The sequence below is a fragment of the Seriola aureovittata genome, chromosome 17 (genome assembly GCF_021018895.1).
Source record: "Seriola aureovittata isolate HTS-2021-v1 ecotype China chromosome 17, ASM2101889v1, whole genome shotgun sequence".
In the NCBI taxonomy this organism is placed as follows: Eukaryota; Metazoa; Chordata; class Actinopteri; order Carangiformes; family Carangidae; genus Seriola; species Seriola aureovittata.
The window spans coordinates 3152743-3176662 of NC_079380.1; the positions used below are offsets into that span (position 1 = coordinate 3152743).

Here is a 23920-nt window from a genome sequence, read left to right on the forward strand (position 1 = left end):
TCCCTCATGTGGCGGAGACCGACAGACTCAGGACCTGGTGCTGTTTTCACACGGCTCACAAAATGGAGAGCGGGGCGGGGAGGAGGTTTCCTCTCACAGGGAGCCGCCGGTTTGGAGAAACACAAAAACAAACTCCATGATGACAAGAAAAATCTGCACTTTTTTTTGTGGCTAATAATGAGTGTTCATGTCTGCACTGGAGGCGAGTCAGAAACACGAGCAGAAATCAAACTTAACTCGGTTTTTAAATGTGAAAACTACAACTTCACAGGAAGTGTGTGGACAACAAACTAAAGGTTTATCTGGTTGCAAACAAGAAATGAAAGTTTTAATCCTTCTTCAGTTTTCTAGAAATAGTTTTAAAACGTTAAGGTCGCACAGGATGGAGGGAAACGGTGTTTAGTTTCAACAAGAAAGAGAAAGAGAAAAAAATAAGTAAAGAGAAGAGGAAGAAAACTTAAATATTGTTTTTCTAAAAGCTGGCAAGATGAACAGCTGCTTCCCACCTATCATTACAATTATTCTACATATGACAAATACATTGGATATTTATGGTTTAATAGCTTCCTTCAATACTTATAGTTAATCTTTATTCATTCATTTATTGTCTAAATCTCACTTTTTAACCTGATTTTAACTTTAGTTGTGATTAAAATGACACTACAAGCAGTTTATTGTGGCTGAGGGTGGAGGTGGTGAAGCAGGCTACAGTTAATTAAACTGAGCGCTCTTCCGCTCCTCTAGTCTGGGCCACTACCGCCGCACAGCGGCCGACACGGAGCGCTGCACCCGGGCCTGCGGGAGGGGAAGCGGGGCCTCCGGCTGGGAGGCCTGATGAGGCGCAACAGTCTGACACACCCGGGCGGAGAAACATAATTATTCAGTCGGAACAAAATATAAACTATTTCTTTTAGCAAATGTCTCGAAAAATTATTTTTATTTATACTTTTGTATTAACTTATTATGACAGAGATAAAAATAAAACGCAAACTATCGTTATTGACTTTCATTTCTCTTTTAATTATTAATTTATCAAAATTAATGACATGAAAACCAAAAATAATTTGTTTAATTAATAATACGTAGGTTTAATTCGCGGGTTTTATTGTAAAGCAAAGTGCAGACTTTTTTTGGTTTGACAAAATAACATTTCCGGTTGACAGATGCAGTGACACAGCTGCTGCCAATTAACCAGCTCTTTATGCAGATTATTAGCGTCACAAATCATTTGTATCTTTACCAGCTGTGTGTGTGTGTGCAGCCCCGGCCCTGAGCCGCTCTGACACCGGGGCTGGATCCGCCGAGGCCCTCGCAGTCCCGAACGATCCCGGTCATCGAAAACACTAACGATTTCTCATCAGTAACGAGCCTCGACACCGAACTAACGACCCGACCACCGATTAGTGGATTTTAATTCGGTGTAATCTGCACCGGAGTCCCGCGCTATTGATGACGTCAAAGTCTTTAATCGGGCCGATAAAAGAGCGCGAGTCGGTTCATTCATTTCTTTAAAAGTTGGATTTTAATGCGCGCTCCCGCCACACGCGCACAGCCTGGTGAAATATAACAAGGGTTGAATGAAACCTGTTGACTTCAGAGTGACACCCGGGAAATTAAACTATTTATCTTCTATACCAATAATAATGAGAAGAAGAAGAAACTGCTCTGAAACCACGTGTCTTTAAGGTTTTGAAAAAAATAGATGTAACATTCAAACACATTTACACGAGTCTGGGTTTTAAGTAGTTTTATTTTTAACACTTTGTATTATTTACACATTTGTGTATGAGGACTGTGTCATCAGTTCCTAGACCAAAGTCTGTTGGCAGCAACACATGATGGGACTGAACATGGAAGAATCCTCCTCTGACAACAGGGCTTAACTTGCTACAGGGTCAGGGGCAAAAGTTGTTTTACCCCCAGGTCACCTCCGAGCTCCCAGTAAATCCAGTGCAGACAGCTCACACCATTATACAGAGACCCACCCAGTCACCAGCACCTGATGCTGGATGTTATCACCTGACTCATGTTTTCTGGGTAATAATTTCATTAAAAACATCTTCATTTAGGAAAATGCACCGTATTACATCAAATAATACAAATTTTGACACAGGACCTCTTTATAAGAACAGGACATAAGGTTTTTAATAATGCATAGTTGATATTATACTTTATTATAGTGTTGCAACTCCTGCAATTCAATTATTTGCAACTAATTGACACACCACAACCTGGGGCTTTTGGGCCCCCAGGACTTTTGTCTGCTTTACTATGTATCGTCAGACACATGATGCTTTGGACTGTAAAGTTGACTTGATCATGTGGGCTGCTATCTCCCAATTTGGGTGGTAAAGTAAATGAATGGGTCAGAAAATTAGCCTCAGGAGTTGTTAGATGATTAACAGCACAGAGAAGATCACAAAACCACATTCTGCTACACATAAAAAAAAATTTTCTGAATTATTTTTGTGAAATACTGGGAGGTTTTATCTCTTCTAGCCTATAAGAAATATTTAAATGTTCAGAAACTCATTCATATATACAAGTGTGATAAGAGACATTACTTTATATGAGACTTTACAAATGGTGGGGGACACTGCTGGTAATCCACTCAGAAATGTTTTTGCTTTCTCTGTGATGTTTGTAACATTCATCACCATTTCTCTCTGCTCAACCTTAAACTTAACATTCACATTTGGAAGCAGCATCAGGATTTTGTGACATCATTAGTCCAGTACTTACACCTGTGTGATGAGGAAACTTGAAAATTGGAGAGAACTTCTCAGTGAAGCAGGAAATGAACAGTATGTGTATACCGATAGATTCTGGATACTTTATCTCTGAAAACATGTCTGGAGGAAACCTGGAAAGAAAACGTACATTAAATGTAACATTTACGTGTTGTGATCAATAGTAACTGAATGAACGGTCAGCGTCCTCATATGTTATCAACCCAATTAACAGAGGATGTATGAGGTGTCATCAGTGCTCAATTGTAAATACTCACCTGTACCTGAGGAGTAACTCTTGTGGAAGACAGTCACATCCATTTTAGAGAAAAAAGTTAAAGTGTGCACCTTCTGATGATACTTACATATGAACTCATTCATAGTTTTAAAGATCTCAGCTCAACCTGCTCAAAAGTCTTTGAATTAAGTCAAAAAATAAGCAAAGTCGGTCTGAAGGTAAACTGAGGGGAAGTCATCGGCCTGTGGTGTCTGTTTTCAAACTCTTGTGAAATGAACATAAAATCACATTAAAGATGTGGGAAACAACTGAAGATAGTTTAGGTTGTCACTCAAGGTCCACTTACCTGCTTGTTCTGGAGCTTTTGACCTATCACACAATCTCCATCCGTAGGTGAAGCTGGTAGATGTATATGTTCAAACTTGTTATTCTGAGATCAGCTTCCAAATTACATTTAATTACCATGTAAAATATCTACATGTGGCTTTTTAGTTCTCAAAAAAATGAATGTTCATTTAAAAATGAAAAAGCAGCATTGAAAAGTTTAATGTTACCTCTAATTATAGCTGCAACAATTAGCTATCAAAAATCAATCAGCAAATATTTTGATGATTGGTTAATAATTTGTCATTCCCTGGTTACAGCTTCTAAAATGTGAGGGTTGATGTCTTTTTAATAAAGAAAACTGAATATTTGGGGTTTTGGACATTTAATAAATGAAACCGTATAAAAACATGACCTCAGACTGATAAATTATTATTGATTTAACATTTTGTTAATGAAACAATAAATGTAGAAAACGACTGTCTGCATCCCTGATTCTGCTGTGAGCGGAGGAAGTGCAGCACTGATGGTGATAATGATAAAACATTTTATTTGTATAGCACTTTTCTAAATACTCAAAGACACTTTACAAGGAGAGAGAAAGCAACAATGAAAACATGTCATGAATAAAAATAGAAACAACTTTTAAAAGAGAAAATACAATGTCAGTAGAATTGTGGGTATTTCAATGAGCACCATGTTAGCAAGATAACCTAATGTAACTACCTACTGGATCCATGATTTAACTGTTATTCATCAAATTGACTGTTTACAAAACACTTGGATTTATCCGGCCAACCGTGATTGGCTGCTTATTGAAACACCCTGCAGGTAGGTGTTAACTGAATCCGTCCTGGGAGCAGTGAGATGCAGCCTTAACGGTTTTTCTTTCTACAAGAAAAGCAACACTGGAGGGTGTGTTGGAGCCGAGGGGAGGGGTGGAGTTGGGTGGAGCTGCAGACCTACTGTTTTTTGGCCACTGCAGTTGCAGCCATGTTATGGGCACAAACTAGGCCCAGTTCTGCTGCTAAGTCACTGGTGATCATGTGAGTGGAGTTCTGATGGGGGGGGGGGGGGTGATGGTTTGATGTAAGGCAAAGTTACATCTTTTTAGCCGACACAGCTCTAGGTAAAGGATGGGGGTGGGTGGCGGAGACAAAAGTAATACAGCACTTGTCTTAAAGTGCTTCAAAGTGAAAGGAACAAACATGTTAATGGTCAGTTAGGGTGGAAAAAAAAAGGGGGGGAGTGGGGTGGGGTGGAGACGTGAGCTGTTTCCCAGTTCAGGGGCTGCATCCTTCAGAGGCTGTGTTGGAAGTCCGACTGCGTTGCAGTGGTGCAACTACACTGTCCCATTTCGAAGGCTCCTTCAATTGCAGCCTTCTTTTCCTGGGCAATGAAGGCTCCAACAGGTGGATTCTTTGTGGCCCAACCTATCCCAAGATTCATTGCGTGCTGGTAATGAAGTCAAAAAACACTGACAGAGAGCCTGAGGATTACACTTTTAAATATTGGGTTTCAGCTCAGTTCAACAGCTAATGGTACAACTGTTAAAACCAAGGGCCTTAAAACCTCAAGTTATTGTAAAAAAAAAAAAAAAAAAAAAAAAAAAAAAAAAGACGTCGTCAAGGTTGCTAGGCGACCTTAAGAGTTAGGGCGGGCACAGCTGGTGATGCACAGCAAAAATCCTGCATAGACCAGACCATCTCATTTTGGTTCGGTCTTCACGGTCTAAGACGGCGTCCTCTGAAGGATGCGGCCCCTGAATCGGGACACAGCCATGTCCTGTTATCTTTATATTATTAAAACGACAGTGTCGACATGCCACCAGGAAGTTGAGCTCTCAGTTGTGTATTGAAAGAAGGAAACCGCACCAAACTGTCCTTATATCCGTGGCTGGTTGGCGAAGAGGTCCTTTTCAACAGCGGGGCTTCAGTCTTCACAAACACAGAGAAGCCAAACTGGCACGTATACTGTCAAAACATGTTTTTTTTTTTTGCTGAACAACAGTTGTCAGTCGTGGTCCTTGCTGTTGGTGCTCAGAGACGAGAGGTGTGGGTGCTGTAACGTCAAATAGAACGGAAACAACTTTCTGAAATAGTCATGACACCTCCTAACGTACAATATACACAATGTTCATTCTGGAGCATGTTAAAGGGGTACGTAAAAAAAAATAAAATTAAAAAAAAAGTTCATGTTTCCCCCTTTCCCTTTACTTTCCAGAAGCCTCATTTTACAAAAACAAAATTGGGTTTTATGTTCAAAAACATATCAAACTGAAGGGACTTTTTGTCACATTTACTTTGACAACTTTGGGGTTCAGGGTTGGAAACACACTCTTGATAAAAAATAGCCTTTTGTTTCATTTAACATATGGATAAAGGGGGGAGGGGGTGAGGAGAGACACTATTCATAATGGGAAGGATAGATATTTTCATAACTAGAGTGGGAGAGAAGGAGGGGGAGATAAATTCTTGGTGTGGGGACATTTTAACTTATATCAAGTACATGGCATAGATCATACATTAGGGTCAAGGCAACACATTTTTTTAACCTAACTACTCAGTAATCAATCTCAACTAGTTCTCAATAGTGCCCTTCCCTGATCCCAAACACAATGTTCCGAAGGAGGGGTGAGGTGTGGAGGGGCCTCCAAAGTCCTCCGTCCTTGATGCTGGATCCAAAAAGGGGTGGGGAGGAGGAGGTGGAGGAGGATGTGTAGGGGTGGTGGTGGATGCGACGTGAAGGTGGGGTGATTGATTCCTGGGGAGGGGGGGGGTCTCATTGATTGTAGAGGGAGCGCTGTTCCCAGGGCATGGCCTGGATGGTGCGTGGCACAGGGGAAGGCTTGAGCGTGGGTGCTCCGTTCGGATGAAGGGAGTGGCCAATGGGGTTGATGGTGGTTAGGGGCCGCTGGGGGGCCAGAGAGAAAGTGTCCTGGTGCTTCGGCTGAGGGGAGGTGGGGGAGAGAGAGAGAGAGAGAGAGAGAGAGAGAGAGAGAGAATTCCTGTCAGTGGAGTGAAGTTTTCAGATTAAAAAACACCAACTGATGCCTATAGATGAGGAAAAGATGAGTTCAGAAAAACTAAAAAACACTGCTGCAGATGAGAAGGATTGAAATCTTCCTCTGTGGGAACAAACTGTGTGTCTGCACATTTACTCATAAAGGCCCTGGCAGATCTTAGCACAGTGTAGGAACGCAGTAGTTCAACGGTTCACAAAATGTAGTGCCACAGGAAAGGCAAGATAAAGAGGTGAAAATATTCAAAATATAGCGTACACTAGGGCTGGATAGAAAAAAAGCTGATTCTCCAATTCAAAACGATCTTCATTTGAATAATCCCATATCGATTCATAAAATCCTGAGATCGATCTTTTAATATATGTCTTTTACAGTCTCCTGTGGATGTGTCAGGCTGTAACCTCATAAGTCTCTCGTGACCGGCCCTCTCGCACAACGAGATCTGGTCACGAGAGAGAGACAAAAAACATGGCAGCCGTGACTCCACTGAGGACACAGGTCTAAAGTCAGACGTGCTTCGATTTCAGAAGCTGACAGAAGAAGCAGCTGTGTGTACCCGGTAGTTCACACTGTAGCCGCTGCACCAGGGTACGTTAGCAACGCACATCACTTACCTACCTATTATTTCTAGAGAAATAACAGGGTCTGAACTGCTGGCCACGTTGAATGAAAAAGTTAATGTAATCAATTAATGTAACTGCTCTGGGCTCCATTCCTAATATAAACATTAATATTTTAAATAATGCACCAGGTTAGAAGAACAAGTTACAGCATTAGTTCTCTGAAAATCTCATTCATATCTGAGCAAAACTGTTATTGTAACTGAAATATCTCTAACTGAATCGATTCAGGAAAGCTGTGGCGATATTGAGTCCTAGCGTACACTTCAACTGATATTAGCTTTTTTCTGTGAGCATTTTTTTAAAGTGACTATAACACATTTTTGCAGCTGACCCCCGTAGCCCCAAAGCAGCACATCTGTCAGCTTCTGTGCTGGTGCTCCCGCTGCTTCTCTAAACTGGGAAGGTGCCGATCCAAATCCAAATAGTAATACACCGACTATGTATAAGGACCTCACACAACCCTGTGTCGAATAACCTGAACTATCACTTTAAAACAGCTGATTCCCCGCAGAGAAAACGCCACAAAAACCGGCAAACACTCACGTCGACGGTGTGAAGGCACCATGCAAATTTAGTCATTTCATCATGCGGGTTGCTGCTCGGAGGTTGTTGCTGCCTAACGCCTGTCAACATGTTGATGTTCCAACCCTTCTTTGAACTTGTCTGCATCTTATCACACACACACACACACACACACACACACGGTGAAAATAATACCAGCCATGCTGTCGCGGCTGATCATCAAACTTGATGCATCTCAACAGTTTAACCACAGAACTCAATCGTGAATGAAAAATAGTAAAATGTTATGAAGAAGAATGACTCATGTGCAGCCCAAAACTACGACACTGAGATGTACAACAGAAGCTGAGTGAATGATTAGTGTGAAAGAGTGAAAGTTAACAGCACAGCCCCCAGTTAGTAGTGTTAGAGAGCTTCCTACCGCCAGAGTCGATCAACAGTTTAGAGCCCAAGCAAAGGAAATACTCATCCACTGAATTTGAGTCTGTTGGTTTTCTTCTCTGGGCACTGGGAAATTTGTTGGAGAGAAATGTCAACGTTTACCCTCAGACTACTTTCTTTACCCTCAGACTACCTTTGTGATGTGATGGCTGTTGCTATGGTTACATGTAACCCAGCTCTCTGTTTTGTGCTGGGTTGAGCAGCTCTGCAGCTCTGAGACCCTGATTTAAATAACTACTTTCCAACACTGATGCAATCTGCTTAAAAGGATACTAGGGACAGTTTGACTATTGTCTACAACTACTGCCTTTAGTTGTTGGCCAGGACTTGAGTGTGTATGCGTCTGGAAAACGATGTACACAGTGAGGCTGACACTAGATTGTCTATATACAGACAGACTCACCACTCTGTTGGTCTTTCTGAACTGCAAATTAGACTCAAATCCAACATAAAAACAGAACAGAGTGGCATTTATCTGTGTAGCACACACTGGCCAAGCGTAAGCTGTGACAGGACATCTTATGTTTTGAGCGGGTCATTTTGCTCTGTATCAAAGCTTGAAGTCATATTTCCATCAGTGTCCCAAGAGCATTTTGAATGACACCAACAGACTAAAACCCAAAAGATTTACGAAGAAGACCGTGTCCACCAGGCCTCTCTATAGACAGAGAGCAGATGACTTTATCTCTCTACTGAAACAGTGATCAGTGAGCAGAGAGTCCCAGTGGACACATGAAGCACTGACACATTAGTCCCTCTCTCCTGATGTTAGTAGGCAGACAGGGAGAAGGCAGCTAGCCAGCGGACAGCGGGTGTGTGGCGGTTCTCTCTCCTACCATGGGGTTGGCGCTCAGCCTAGTGTATCCCGAGCTCATCTCCTTTACCTCAGGCACCAGGGGCTGGAGCAGGGAGTAGGAGGAGGATGGGGTGGCGCTGGAGGAGGAGACGTGTTTGTTGGAGGACGAGCTCCTCATGCTCTGCTGGCTGCTCTGGGAGGACACTGAGCTGGGACGGCCCTGCAGGAACACACAGGTCAACACACTCTTATATCAACAACATTATGAACCCTCAGTGTTTGTCCTGCCCATTACGTCCACACTATTATGTTTTCGTTTTAGCTCCATATCAGAAACAATCCTTGCTTGACTACCACACCTGAAAATACACACATACATGACCATTCACATCCACTGGGCGTGCGTGAGCCAGTGTAAACAGGAAGCAGATTGTCTATTCTGCAGTTGATTAGCTGCAAAAAATCCTCTGAACAAGGAACAGCAAAGAGAGTTGTAGCTTTAAAATGCAGAATTTAACCGAAGAGCTGCTACTAGCAAAAACAACAAGGTCAGTAACACTTGTAATTTATAATTCATGTTGCTTCCATCACTTGTAGTCGAGGCCCTATCAGGGAGCGACAGTGGGTGTCTATGTCATCCATTCCAAATGTCTCCATTTTCGCCTGTCTGGACGACAACACAACCCCAGAGCTTTCAAACTAAAACAGGTTCAGCAGGGTTTCCAGAAGTCCCTGTTTTCAGTGCTCAAAAAAGCCAGAGTTGTGTGGACAGGATGAGGAAAGGTAGCAGAAGAGATCCATTTTAAAATGAAAACATAGTAGTGTGGACGTGGCTTGTGAGCTGATTTCTCCTCCCTACCTGGTGGGGGTCAGGCACAGACTGGCTGCCGCCCTGCCCTCCCTGAGACATTGGCGACACGCAGTGGGAGGGCAGAGGATCCTGCTGGCCGTGTCCTCCATGCTGCGGTTGCATCATGGAGTTAGCACTGTTCTGCTGCTGCTGTTGCTGACGGCGAGGATTGGCGGAGAAATTGGAACGACGGCCGCCAGACTGGATGGGAGGAGGGGTGAAGAGAGAAAGAGAGGGGGAAGAGGGATGTTTTAAAATCATTTCAGACTTAACACAGTTTGTGCCACATTCATGCAGAGACTTTGTGACGAGAGAGAGAGAGAGAGAGACAGAGAGAGAGAGAAGTCACAGAGCGGAGGAGAGGGGACAGATGAATGTGATGAACTGTTGTTCCTCTCCACAATGAATCAGATTCTCCAAGCTTCTTGTACTGTTCAGTGTAAATGAAGTTAATGCATCTTAATACTGACTGACTCCTTAAATCTCACTGCCCTGACATGAGGAGATGGAGTGATCAAGTCGTACACACACACATACACACACAAATACACTCACAAAGATTTGCCAAATTACCAACTCTACAGATTATAGCTGAACAGAATGTCGACATCCAACATTAACCTGTGTCTATCTCCTCTAACCATGACAACAACAGAAGATGTGTGTCTGGTCAACCTGTCCGCTAACCCTGACCTTCTAACCGACCTTTTCCCTCGAGGTTTGCAGCGACAGGAGACCTCTATGCTTTAACTTTGCCTCATCATGCTTGTAGGAAAATTCAGTCTTTGCTTTACAACTCAGGTCTTATCTTAACAGTTCAGACCATCATTCATATCAGGGATGTTTACATTTTACAGACCAGATGTCCTGCTGAGACAGTGGGGTTCATAAAATGAAATGACAGTGGTTTCATACATTTATACAGAACACTGACTTGGAAGTGAAAAGGAAACATGAGTGGACCTTTCTAGTCATCGATTTGATCAATTGTGTTTTTACGTTCACCACTTGAGTCAAGTTTGACAAATTAAAGTTGAAGTACTTTTATAATGCATTGGGTTAACATTTGAAAGGGCAGGAAGTTCCATAATAAAAGCACAGAAAATAATAAACTGATGAAGCTTCGGATCAGCTTCAGCTAATAAGAGATATGTTCACTCTGTCAGTATTAAAGACAGAACCTATTCTTTAATGTGTACTTTCATTTTCACTTCCAAAATAAGAAGTTTTAATAAAATGGACATGTTCAAAACCCATTCATGACCTGTGGACACCCTACTGGTCAGAGCTGGATTCATCCACAACAGGGCCCCTGGGCAAAGATGAGCTGTGGCCACTTACTTTGTGGTAGCTCAATGTGATAGAAATTCAGTAGAACTAAGTCCAATAAATACACTTAAATATTAAACTAGACTCGATTCTAAACTCAGGACCCCACTACAAGACGGGGCCCCAGGATTAGGTTTGAATGTTGCATGTCTGGGGATTCAGCATACTTGGGACTGTAGCCTTAATATTAGAGGTCAAACATGAGACCCAAGTTGTAGGGAAATAGAATTTTCCTCTTTCTGATAAAGTTGAATTATTTCCAAACTAAGATTTTAGATGCAATGGTCAGACAGACACTCTGACATCAGTCATCATCGTCTGTGTTTACTCTTATGTTAAAACGCTGCCTGTAATAACAACAGCACCACACAGTGGCTGAAGTTTAAAACAGGCGCAGGGGGTGGTTGAACCAGTTGATCGTGACCATCACATATAACACTCCTGCACAGGTCGGCCCTTCCTCACAGCTACACTGACGCCGCCTCACACACAACACACACAGACACACACACACGCTCACTCATGCTCACACCAACCTGGTTTTTGGTCGCAGCGCTGCACCGGTGCTGGGCCAGGTCCAGCATGGTTCGGTAGCTCTTAAAGCAGGACGGGCAGTTGAACCGGTTCTTATGAACCAAACCCCACACGCACACACAGACACACACGTACACACACGCACAAACACACATATAATTGGATTACTATACTTGTGAGGATAATCAACTGAAGTGCATCCATTCTCTGATATCTGAGCCCTGACCCTTTGCCTAAACTGAGCCTAACCCTGGTCTAACCCTGACTCCACAGCCCACGTTCAGTACAGGAGGGTGGGGCGCAGTAAAAACTGTGGCTGGAGAGAGGACAGAGGGTCAAGAGAAGTGGGCTACATTATGTTACATGCACACATTTCATCAAAGCATATAATAGAAAATATACCTTGTCATACATGCACATCAACACTCACACCCCAGTGTTTCCCCTGTACTGGGCCAATTACTTCACCACAGAATCAGAAAAGACGCAAACGCTATTTCATTCCATTTATGTTGAAATTGTTAAAAAAGTTGATCCAATTAATGCACAAGACGACAAACAGCACTGCTGTGACTGATAGTTTGTAGTGTATTCCACCAACTTTACACAGTAACTTCAGGATCCTCGTCACAAGTACAACTCACCTTGTGACAACATTATATATATATATATATATATATATATATATATATATATTTGTGTGTGTGTGTATGTATGTATATACATACACTTACAGAGACTTTTATTAGGAATTATAATAGGAACTCCTGTATACCTGCCTATTAATGCAATTAGCCAATCATGTGTCAGCAGTGCATACAATCCTATTGATACAGGTCAGGAGCTTCCGTTCATATTCTGTTCACGTCAATCAGGGGGGGGGGGCATAAACAAAAGTGAAAACTTACCTCTGATAACGAGAACTATGATGTTTTACATTTTATATGTATGAATTAAAACTATGTGAAAGACATAGGAAGATATCTTAATGCAAAGTCTTATTCAACAACCTGCATCTATGGGAGCACACACTGCATCTCCTGATAAGTAAAGCAGTTTCTTCTGCAAGCTGTTTCTTATGAATAGGAGTGCAACAGGTCAAATGACTCAATCATCCTCTGAATATCAAAGTTCTGTGTCTGTCAGTAATGTTATCTGATGTTGCATGTTCTTGGTAGAAAAAGATTAGAGCTGACAGAAAGGTGTCTCTGTCCACAGAACTGATGCTCACTGGATGTTTTTATTTTGACCATGTACACTCAGCCACCCTGTGTCACCACGAATCATGCCACAGTCAGTCACTGATATCACACTTTTTCCTCATTCTGATGTTTGATGTGAACATTAACTGAAGCTTCTGGCCTGTATCTGCAGGATTTTATACATTCTCCTGCTGCCACATGATTGGCTGCTTAATATTTATTTAATAATTGCATGAATTAGCTGCTCATTGAGTGTGTATATATATATAACAAGGCCAAAATGCCTTGTTGATGCCAGAGGTCAGAGGAGAATGGCCAGACTGGTTTGAGCTGATAGAAAGGCAACAGTAACTCAAATAACCAGTCGTTACAACCGAGGTATGCAGAAGAGCATCTCTGAACGCACAACACGTGAAACCTTGAAGCAGATGGGCTACAGCAGCAGAGGACCACACCGGGGGCCACTCCTGTCAGCTGAGAACAGGAAACTGAGGCTACAATCCGCCCCGGCTCACCAACATTGGACAATAGAAGATTGGAAAAACGGTGCCTGGTCTGATGAGTCTCGATTTCTGCTGCGACATTCGGATGACAGTCAGAATTTGACGAAAACAACATGAAAGCATGGATTCATCCAGCCTTGTATCTACGTTTCAGGCTGCTGCTGGTGGTGTAATGGTGTGGGGGATATTTTCTTGGCACACCTTAGGCCCTTTAGTACCAGTTGAGCTTCGTTTGAATGCCACAGTATTGTTGCTGACTATGTCCATCCCTTTATGACCACAGTGCACCCATCTTCTGATGGCTACTTCCAGCAGGATAACGTGCCATGTCACACAGCTCAAATCATCTCAATCAAACTGGTTTCTTCAACATGACGATGAGTTCTCTGAACTCAAATGGCCTCCACAGTCACCAGATCTCAATCCAATAAAGCACCTTTGGGATGTGGTGGAACAGGAGATTTGCATCATGGATGTGCAGCAGACAAATCTGCAGCAACTGTGTGATGCTATCATGTCAATATGGACCAAAACCTCTGAGGAATGTTTCCAGCACCTTGTTGAATTAAGAATTAAGGGAGTTCTGAAGGCAAAGGGGGTCCAATCCGGTACTAGCAAGGTGTACCTAATAAAGTGGCCGGTGAGTGTATATATACATACATATACACACACACGCTACACACATACTTTATAAACATATATTCATGTTGTGCCATCTGCTGCTTAAATTTTGAGCATCCTTTTCTAACCTGTCCCTTGTGGCTCCTCCAACTTGATGCAAAGATTTCACAGAAATAAAACACTGAGTTTCACCTTTAAGACCAGGTGGAGATTCATTTAAAAAACAAGATTTACCTGGAGGGGTTTAGTTAAAGAGTGTGACGCTCCTCATTAGTGTAGGAACAACAGTGATACACCTTGTTAACATACTTAATGAGAACAATGCTTAACATTAATTACACATCATTCTGAATAGTATTTTAGCAGCTTAATGGAAAATACGCTCCCAATCCATCAAATCAGTGATATGTAGTCAGTGTAAACTGCAGCAGAGACATCTTCTATCTTACAGTACAACAGTGCATTTAGCCTGTGGGCTCTTGCTCTCCTAAGCTTTCAGATTTTCTTCACACAGGTTGGTTTAAATGTATCAGTGTACTTGGTTTCCTGTGTGAAGAATATGTATCATTAATTAATTGCATTTATATTAACAGGCTTTGATTTCATTCAGTAATTAAAAGGGATATGGCACCTCTCTCACACTGTGATACCAGCCAGTCAGCAAGTTAGTTCACAACACACTGTCACTTTTCCAAACACACCGTCACACACACAGGCCCACACACTTACTGATCAATTACAGTGTTGCATTAGTGGGATTAACAGTGGATTATTTTGGATGTAGAATTCAAATGCCAAGTTTAATTTTAAGATCTTTTCAAAAGCCCTTTTAAAAAAAAAAGTAATTTTGTTCCAAGATTGTGATTTACTCCGTTAATCAGCTTCACTTCTTAGATTCTGCTGTTTGTAGATGTCGTCACATATGAGAGTTTATGGAGCCAAAGTCTATTTACTTTTATGCAATATCACTAAATTTAAATCTAAGTGGGACATTATTGAGGAGTTTACTGACTCTGCAAGTATGAGCAGAAATTTGTAAATGGTTTCTGTCCCCTCCTTTTGTTTCTGCAACTGGTCCCTGGTCAGACCTCATGCAGTGACTGATGTTACATGCTGTTACACACCTGAGCACTAGTGTCAAGCAGAAAACATCAGGACCAGGTGTGTTGATGCATCAGGACATTTTTCCACTACATGGTACTGGCTCAACCTTACTCAACTTTATTGGTTTTCCATGGGGCAAAGGTTGTGGCTATGGCCTTGTACCTGGTACTTTTCTTTATTATAAGCTCAGCTGAAGTTCCAAGCGAACACCTGATACCAAAAGCAAGTAGAGGAGAGTTGAGTTGAGTCGCTACCATGCTGAGGAAAAACAATTTTAACAAGTATTCAGACTAAAATAATCACTGCATTAAAAATCACAGGGGCCTGGAGGGCTCCGGCCCTTTTGCACTAGAGCCACCAAGTGGTTTGTCAGGGTGCCTTCATGAAGGGAGGTGGAAGTGGGACAGGTCACATGTGAGATATTCTGTCGTCCTGCTGAAGCAACTTGCTCCTTAAAGTTATTTCACTTACACAACTCTCTAAAATGTATAAGTGCAGTCATATTCTATATTTTTCTTGCGTATCAAAGCTGTAAACTGTAACATTTCCACATGAAAATGTCTAAAAAACAACTAGACCTATGTTCTATATTTTGTTGAGTTGTGTTCTTACATATTTTACGAAATGTTTCCATCAATTTTCAAACCAGTGAAATCTGTGATTTTAATTATGGTAATGTTTCACTGGTTGCCTGTCAATGACATCATATCCTCTATGCACATGTGTCAGTTTTGTCTGACAGAAGCTCAACGTTGACTTTTATCTAATTTTAAGCCACATACACCTTTTACACCTTTGTGGTTTTCAACTATATATTTGAAGCAGATGAAGGATTTTAGTCGTCGGACGTCTGGTTAGTTATCAGAGAAACAAGCTGAGGAAATGTTAGACAGCTCAGCTCCCAGCTGCTGGAGACGTCCTGTCCTGTGTCATTGAATAGCGTCTGTTAATCTCTGATTTTTAAAGTGAAACTTTCAGTGTTTTCACAGGTTATAATCACAAGGTCTGTTTGTTTTGTGGAGGAGGAGACCTCTGTGGATAATTCAGCTCCGGGTAAAAACCTCCTGAACCACTGCCACTGAAGGAATCCAAACCAGGAGAAGCTCACTGCAAAGGTGGTGAATACAACAACTCCCAAGATCCCACGCTACTTCACGACATCACCAAAGGGCATCTTTTGTTATTGTTTTGTTTTTGAGAGACCCCTAGAGGCAGAAGTTACAGACTGTGCGTTTAATCAGTCTCTGAAAATAGCCCCAAAAAAATGCACCATTTCCGTTTGAGTAATGTTTGCTAAAAGCTACAGTGATCAGCTGTTTTAGTCTTTTCAGTACCATTAGCTGTATGTCATCTTGTGTGAACACACTCTGATTTTTGCATTGATTTCACTGGTTTATGTAATTTCAGACTTAATAAATCACATACTACTGTTAATATAGAAGACAGACTACAGCTGTTTAGAAACAATAATGAGTAAAAGGAGAGAAGAGCAAAGGTCAGACACATCACAGAGGAACAGCTGATCAGGAGATGAGCAGAAATTTTGTTCACCTCCTCTGAGAGAAGATGTGGTTCATGAATTTGATCTCAGTATCAGTCACTTTCAACACACCTTGAAATAAATATCACATTTCACTTAGATAGAAAATGTTCAGACTCTCACAGAATTGAGACAGTATCAACATTAATGCAGCCCGACACACATCATCCACTCCTCTCAGAGCAGCTTCTCTCACTCTCACATACACACACACAAACACACACCCACCTGGTTGGACACAGCGGCAGTGCAGCGATGCTGGGCCAGCTCCAGCATGGTCCTGTAGCTCTTGCAGCAGGAGGGACAGTCGAAGCGGTTGGGCCCGTCGTCATGGATCCTCTGGTGGTTACGTAGGTACCGGGCCAGACGGAAGGCCTTCCCACACAAGTCACACATGTAGCGCTTCTGACCGTGGATTCGCATGTGGTTGCGCAGGGACATGTAGTTGGTGTAGGGCTTGCTGCAGAAGTCGCACCTGAGTTTTGGAGATGAAAACGGTGCGGAGGTTAGAGAAGGAAAAGTACGGTGGCCCTGAGTGACATTTAACCAAACAGAACAGAATGCGTTTATTTGTCACTGCACAGCTATGCAACTAAAATTAATGCATCTCCGTAGTGGCACAAACATTCAGGATAAAAATATAAAATAAGACAAAACAAACACACACTATAAAGAACCACCACTTGCAGCAAATCGTGCACGCTGCCATCTCTTTTGTGATTGGACAGAACTCAAGTCAATTCAGAGTTTGTTCAGTGGATGTGTTGACGCAGATTGGTGTTAGATATGACCAGCTGTAAACTCTGCTCTGATTGGCTGTCTCGCTGTATGAAAGTTAACTACAATGGTCAGCTGGATGGAAGTCCCTTAGATGACTGACTGAACATTTAGACTTTTAGCTTTATTGAAAGAGTGACGCCTTGACAAGACAATTTCCTACTGCTGCCTCTTCTCTGCGGTTTTATTCTGTGTTGTTGTGCGATTTCCAACTAGGGTTTGTGCTGGACAGGCCATGGCCTCATCTCCCCCTTCTACGAGCAATTATGTATTGTCCATATTATGGAAAGAAATTTCAGTTCCCTCCAAATTTTTGCAACTCCTCTGGAAGCAGGCTTTGACCTTATTAAAACAAAGGTGGCATGAAGAGTATAAGGACACTGCTGAGAGTAAAACTCAATAGAAATGACATTGAACTGTGTCCAGGGACTTTGTTCTGTCCAATCACACCCAAGAAGTAAATTAAGTAATTTTTTTCCCGTAGTCTGAAATGTTTTGTTTTGTGAAACGTGGTATTTTCTGAACTGCTGTTGTGTTTTTGACCCTCTGGGCCACCACAGAAAAGGGGTTCTGATATTACAGGTATTTCACTCATGCTCTCCAAGTACAGTGACATACACTGAGGTGTCAGGAGTTCTGTGTCTTGCTAAACAACATCTTTACTGACATCAGCTGAAAACAGTGGATGCCTGGAGGACATAATATTCTTAGTCCTTACCTGAAGTCTCCAGTTTTGTGGGTGAGCTTGTGGTTGAGCAGGGAGCTGGCATGCTTGTAGGCACAGCTGCACAGGTCGCACACGTACGGTCTCTCGTCTGACTCCATGTCGTCTGACGCCGTTGTCGCCGGTGCCGGCGCTCGGGACTCCATGGAGAGACTGGAGCTGGAGAGTGACGTTGAGGAGAGACTGGAGCTGGAGAGGGCTGCTGAGGACGTGGGGAGCTGATCGCACCAGCTGATGGTCGAACTCGGCTGTGAGAGAGGAGACAAACATATTAAAACAAAGTACAACATGCATATATAAGATATCATTTTGTACAGAACTAAGTATTTCTCATGTAGTTATTCGGAGATTGCTGCTAACAGAGAAGATGTCAAATGTGATGTGAGTAAATACATGACTGAAACGACCAAGTGTATCATCAGATTGCATTACATAAATGACAAAGACAAACTGTTCTATGTTGTTGTGCTGTGCAACCAAAGTTTAAAATGTCTCAGGGTTAGGATAGCCTCTTATTGTAGTCTGTCTTTTCCCCTGCATTTCCATATCAGGTCTGTCACCTTTTTGTTTTATCACTGTCTACTCCCACATGGTGCTGCTGTATGTGTGATCCATACATGGCCTGAGACACAAAGCTATATTTATTTATCCTGAGGTAGCCCTCTAAGCTGATGCAGCACACTGTCTATATTCTGTCTTTTCTGCTCCTTTCTCTGGACAGCAAGAACTCGCAGCACAAGACGCACGTGGACAAGTTGACCGGCCCAGTTTGTAAATCACATTTGAAAATAACCAAACTAAAAATGAGCACAAAGCTTTACGCAACAAAATGACCGGGAACAGAACCCCGAGTCAAGTGTACAAACAAACTTCTCCATGCTCGGCTCTGATGTGTCGGCAGGTGAATAAGTTCTCTCAAATAACTTCTTACTGGTGCAGCGCCATATTTTAAACATCATTTTACTGTGTTTTCTTCAAATGCACTTCTTTGTACAAGTTTACAAAGTTTGTTGACTGGGTCTCAGTGAAACCTCAGAAAACAAATGCAAGAGGACAACACCACAAGAAAGTGAAGTAAGCATCTCCATGACTTTGTCAACACATCAAGAGAAACTGCTGCAAATTAAGAAACACATTGAACAATCTGACAACACAGACACAAACAGTCAAAAGTTTTAGAGAACCTCTGTTTTTTGTATTTGGCTGTAAATTTACATAATTCATTGTCTTTCTGGAATCAAAGCAAAGCACAAATAAACAACTACATTTTGAAATCAAGTACTCATTGAATGTGAATTTAATCTAAATATTTTTTTTACTAATTCAGTAGCTGAACATGCTCATGATGTTATTTATATAATGGAAAGTTTGTTCGAACACTGTTGCAGAAGTTCCCGCAAATATGCTGCACCTGTAGTTTAAAAAAAGAAGAAGAATTGGGTTTTCTGAGACTTTTGACCAATAGTGAACATGGCTGGTAGAATCACCTTGCTAATACAAAAATGCAAACAAATCAACAGAGACACTACAAATGATTCACAACAATGCAAGTTCTCCTTGATCACTACACACTGCTAATTAGGAAAAGGCTGACAATGGATGTACAGCCTCCTATAAAACTGGACCTGTGCAACCAGCTAAAACAAACAGAGCCGGCTAATGTTCTGTAAGGGCATGCAATTTTAGAGTTCACCAGAAACTTCTGCTGTTGTCAACCATTTGCAGTATGTCTGCATCTGCAGCACAGCTCTTAATGCTATATTTATGTGTTATCAAAGTTAGTTTTTGTAAGTTGCAAACCAATGAGTTCTCTCAGCCAGAGTGGTTTCAATATCAGACAACAGAAATAACAAAAATTAATTTAAAGAGACACCGCGAAAATAAAAGTTGTGCATCAATACATGGACCTACACTTTAAAGAACTTAATTGACATATTAGTAGTTTGTTTTTTGTCTTTTTAAAAAGAGGGAAAAACACACACCCCTCTAGAAAGAATCTGCTTGTCATTTCCCTCCAAATCATTTCCATACTGCTATTCATGAAGAGCGCCTAAGTGTTCCTCAGTGTGTCCAGCTGGGTCACACAAAAACATAATGAAAATCATTGATGTTAAAAAATGTTGGGGAAATTCAGCAACTCAGTTGAGATTACCCGATATCCCCGTACACTGTGTAATTAGATGCAGATTGACTGGCAGGAGGAGGAAAGATCATACAACTGTCGCCTGTAAATTCGCTCACATTCAAATATAAAAAATGTTAGCATATATAAATTAATGTGTGGGTGTCTGTGTGCGCTGTGCAGATAATCTCTCGGCAGAGAGCGACCATGAATGAACCGCACAGTCTGGCATCACAAAGAGGTCTTTCAAAGTCCTCCGCGGGGCGTCATCCGCTACCGTTTCCTGTGGGACAGCCCGGTCGTGTTTACTTTGCGCTGTTCGCTAACAATATTGCAGGCCGCGTGCATGCACTTTTGCCTTAACTGCTCAAATAAATTCACTGCTGTTCAACACATTGGAGCTGGCCATTTTAAAATAACAGTTTTATACAAGGCTGTGCCCAAAAGCAATATACAGCTTTCCAGCGCTGCCTTGTTTTGTACAGGCTCCAGTGTTAGCTAACCGTACCCATTTAGCCAGTGTTGTCTGATGTTAGCATTAGCTCGCTAATGTTTGGCTACATTAATGAACATTTTCCTAAACCTCTGGCGCATGTTCAGCACACAGCAATGATAGACTCGCAATGACAATTTCACCAAACCATTAATGGAGTGTAACAGATATAATGTGCAGCAGCTCATAATTACTAGCCACTTAGCTCGGCAGCTAAGAGTCAAACTAGGCCATGAGCCGCTCAGCATGACGGAGGCTATGTTTGCAGGTTTGCTGTTCTGTCACACAACTTGTAGCATATTATTACCCGGTGTTGCTAAACTCAACCAACAAACATGTGTAAAAGAGATAGCTGGCTCAATGCTTAGTAATCAAGCTGCTGCTCCATTAGCCGTCTGATACAGCTAATTGTCAGCTGGGCTCGCTAGCTAACGGTGGTGGCAGCTGGCTTTCTTACTCCGGAGTCGTTGGGATCCTTTTTCCAGAACAATTGAGAGCAGTGACCGAAGGACTCTGTCGATGTCACATAATTTACTCCGTTTCTATCTTGAAAGTCTCCGTGTGTGCTGCCGGTGTTTGTTCTGGCGTACATCGTTGGTTTTCGGATTCTTCGACTTTTTCTGGCTGAAAAGAAATAGGGCCGCTTTGTCGGGATCTTCTTCCGAAAAGAAAAATATTTCTTCTGTGAAATGAGCATTTTGGTGGCGGACAAATCGAAGCACACAGGGCATTACCGCCACCCACTGGACCGGAGTGTAACAACACTTAGACTCAATATATGGATATCTGTCTTTTCTTCTATTAGAAGCCCAAACTTGATATATGTAAAAATGTACATTAAGCTTTTTATTTATTTATTATAAATATCACAAGAAAATTCAGCCATGGTGGAACTTGCTGGTTTAACTTTTTTTAGTATGTTTAGAGTATTTTCATTTCATGCTGTTTTCTTACCTACTGCTACTCCACTGCATTTAGGAAGTATTTTACTTACACTTATGGGCTCATTAGATATGATGCACTGTTATACATTAAACTATCATCAATATATGAAGATTAAAATTCGCTTCACTTTGACCAGCTACAAACTGCTACTTACACATTATTGCACCAGTGATTATAATCTACTCATATAAACGTGTTGTTTTGTTGACCTTTACATATACTTTAAGTACATTTTGCTAATGATACTTGAATACTTTTACTTAAGTGACATTTTCAATGCATGACTTTTATATCTAATTAATTCATCTAAGAGTATGTAAGTATTTTTATAAACCTTAATCTATACCAACATTGATAAAAATGATTTAGTTTTAAATGTTTTATAACTTGAGGTGTTGATGCTGGACTCATGAAGATGTTTACTGCTCTATATGGGAGTGATAGTAATTCAATTTCACCAGGATAAATCTGCACCACCTGATCTATTGTCTCTGCTAGACAACAACACTGGTTTACAGGTTTATACTTTGATACTAAGTTGATGGGAAATTACCATTTATTCAGTCCAGCCCAGAACATATGTGGCACTGGAAATCTATGATTCTTTAATGTTTTTATGTTGTTGTTGTTTCACTGTAAAGGCAGACACAACTCTTTTATGAACAACAACGTGTTACTAATTTATCCAAAATATTTTATGTATATTTGTTATATATATTTTTATCAATATTGCTGCTCTTCGGATGCTGAGTTAGTCATTCAGAATTCATATGAATAAACAGATATCTGTACTCTAGTCTTTTACTCACCTCATACTCTGATGTTTCATCTCACATGATCGTCACCCAGCTGGCCAAAGGTAAAGTTCAAATTTTACAACTAATTATAAAATTAGACTCTCAGCGATGACAAATAGAAATGATCAAACCATCATGTTTGTGTCTCACCCTGCTGCTGCTCCTCTCTGTCAATCAGCATCCAGCATGAGAGACCTGACTCACACCAGCTGTGCCTTTTCTGAAAGGCAATTTATCAAAGTTCATCTTCCATGTTATTATGTTACAGCTGCTTGAGGAGACAGTTATCATGTTTGTGACAGATCAGCTGAAAATCTTTCAGAGGGTTCTCAGTCCAGATTACACTGAAGATTCAGAGGTCTGGAGGGAAAATGAAGACATGGTGGACAGCGAGGAGAAAGATCACGCTCCACCTCCGCAGAGTGAAGCAGGAGGAGCTGGCTGATTCTGTTCAGAGTGACAACAGGTTTAATATGATGAGAAGAAACAGTGACAATTTATTATACAGATAACACTGTGTGTGTCCAGGGCTGTCCTCAACTGCAGTCATGTTGTCAGTGAGTCGAACCCTGATGATCTACAACTAATGATCAACAACTAGGTTCCCTGAAATTAACACTGCTGTTGTAATGCTGGTATTTTAACATGTAGCTAGCAGTATGTATCAGTTAAATCCAGATGTTTTCTCCTGAAAGCACAGCTGTTAAAATCTCTGCATGTGTAAAATCACGATGGCTCTGCTATAGCTGAGGCTGGTGGGAGGTGAAAGTGCCAACTTTCATTATCTATCCAACAGTTGTTAAAATTTCAACCTCATGGTGGCACCAGAGGAAAGCTCAGGCAGTAACTGTTATTAACTCTCCTGGTCCAGCCTTTAGCGACAGGCTAAGGAGAATACCAGTTACTGACTGACTTTATCTTTACCCGTTTGTTTTTTTTTCAGAGGCTGCTCTTCCTGTATGCCAACAAAAACCCAAGTCTCACCTGAAAGAGACCTGAACTACACCTGTGAATGACGCCTACACAGAGCGCTACATCACAGGGGTGTAAGAAAGAGTGTAAATGAACTGAATCATCATTAATGTTATTTTTTACATCTGTGCTTTTCTGCTAGGATGAATAAAAACGTCTGCTTTGCCTACATTAATAGCAAAAACCCCTTCATTGCTTTTTTGAGTAACTCTTCTTACAGTTGCAGGAGCCTGACAGTGTTGTGTGCAGTGTGTGTGGTAATAGACTCTGCTGGTGTATTGTTTGTCTTGGCTGTACTTTTCCTTGGGATTAGAGCGAGGCTGGATTACCAACTGGGCAAATTGTCATTTAATTACCTGCAAATTTGTTTGAGGATTTGCACCACTGGAGTATAATATCAATATCTTTTTCAAAGAAGAAATTTTGACTTATCATACTGCTGAGCTTCTGTTAAGGTAATTAACAACACCCGTGAAAAGGGTTCATTACTGTACCCAGTATCGTGGCCCTGTTTTGAAAAGTTCCCTGTATTATCCCTGTGTGTGCACCGCACCTGAAGGGAACTTGAATGTCAGTCGTGGCACAACAACAGCTTACTTTTACTTTTTTTTTTATTCTTCTATTATTTCTATTGAGCACATTGACTACACTGTGTATGATAACATGAAATACAAATGAATGTGCCTAATAAACTGGGAAACTAGTTTAAATT

General features: G+C 41.5%; 1 protein-coding gene across 4 annotated transcripts; it reads right to left on the reverse strand.

Moving 5' to 3' along the window:
• Nucleotides 1–3821: 3821 nt before the first annotated feature.
• Nucleotides 3822–21188, reverse strand: LOC130185794 (zinc finger protein 646-like). Of its 4 annotated transcripts, XM_056402456.1 has the most exons (8): nucleotides 20952–21188; nucleotides 17874–18127; nucleotides 16607–16853; nucleotides 11411–11500; nucleotides 9555–9746; nucleotides 8736–8915; nucleotides 7480–7605; nucleotides 3822–6240 (listed from the first exon to the last, which is right to left on the reverse strand). In XM_056402456.1, the coding sequence occupies exons 1-8, from the start codon at nucleotides 21084–21086 to the stop codon at nucleotides 6073–6075; spliced, it is 1392 nt and encodes a 463-aa protein (XP_056258431.1). In that variant the 5' UTR covers nucleotides 21087–21188; the 3' UTR covers nucleotides 3822–6072. The 4 variants fall into 4 exon arrangements, with proteins under 4 accessions (XP_056258431.1, XP_056258434.1, XP_056258432.1 ...); XM_056402459.1 differs by lacking the exon at nucleotides 7480–7605 and having other exon boundaries at nucleotides 8784–8915; nucleotides 20952–21185; XM_056402457.1 differs by lacking the exon at nucleotides 11411–11500 and having other exon boundaries at nucleotides 20952–21182.
• Nucleotides 21189–23920: the final 2732 nt, after the last annotated feature.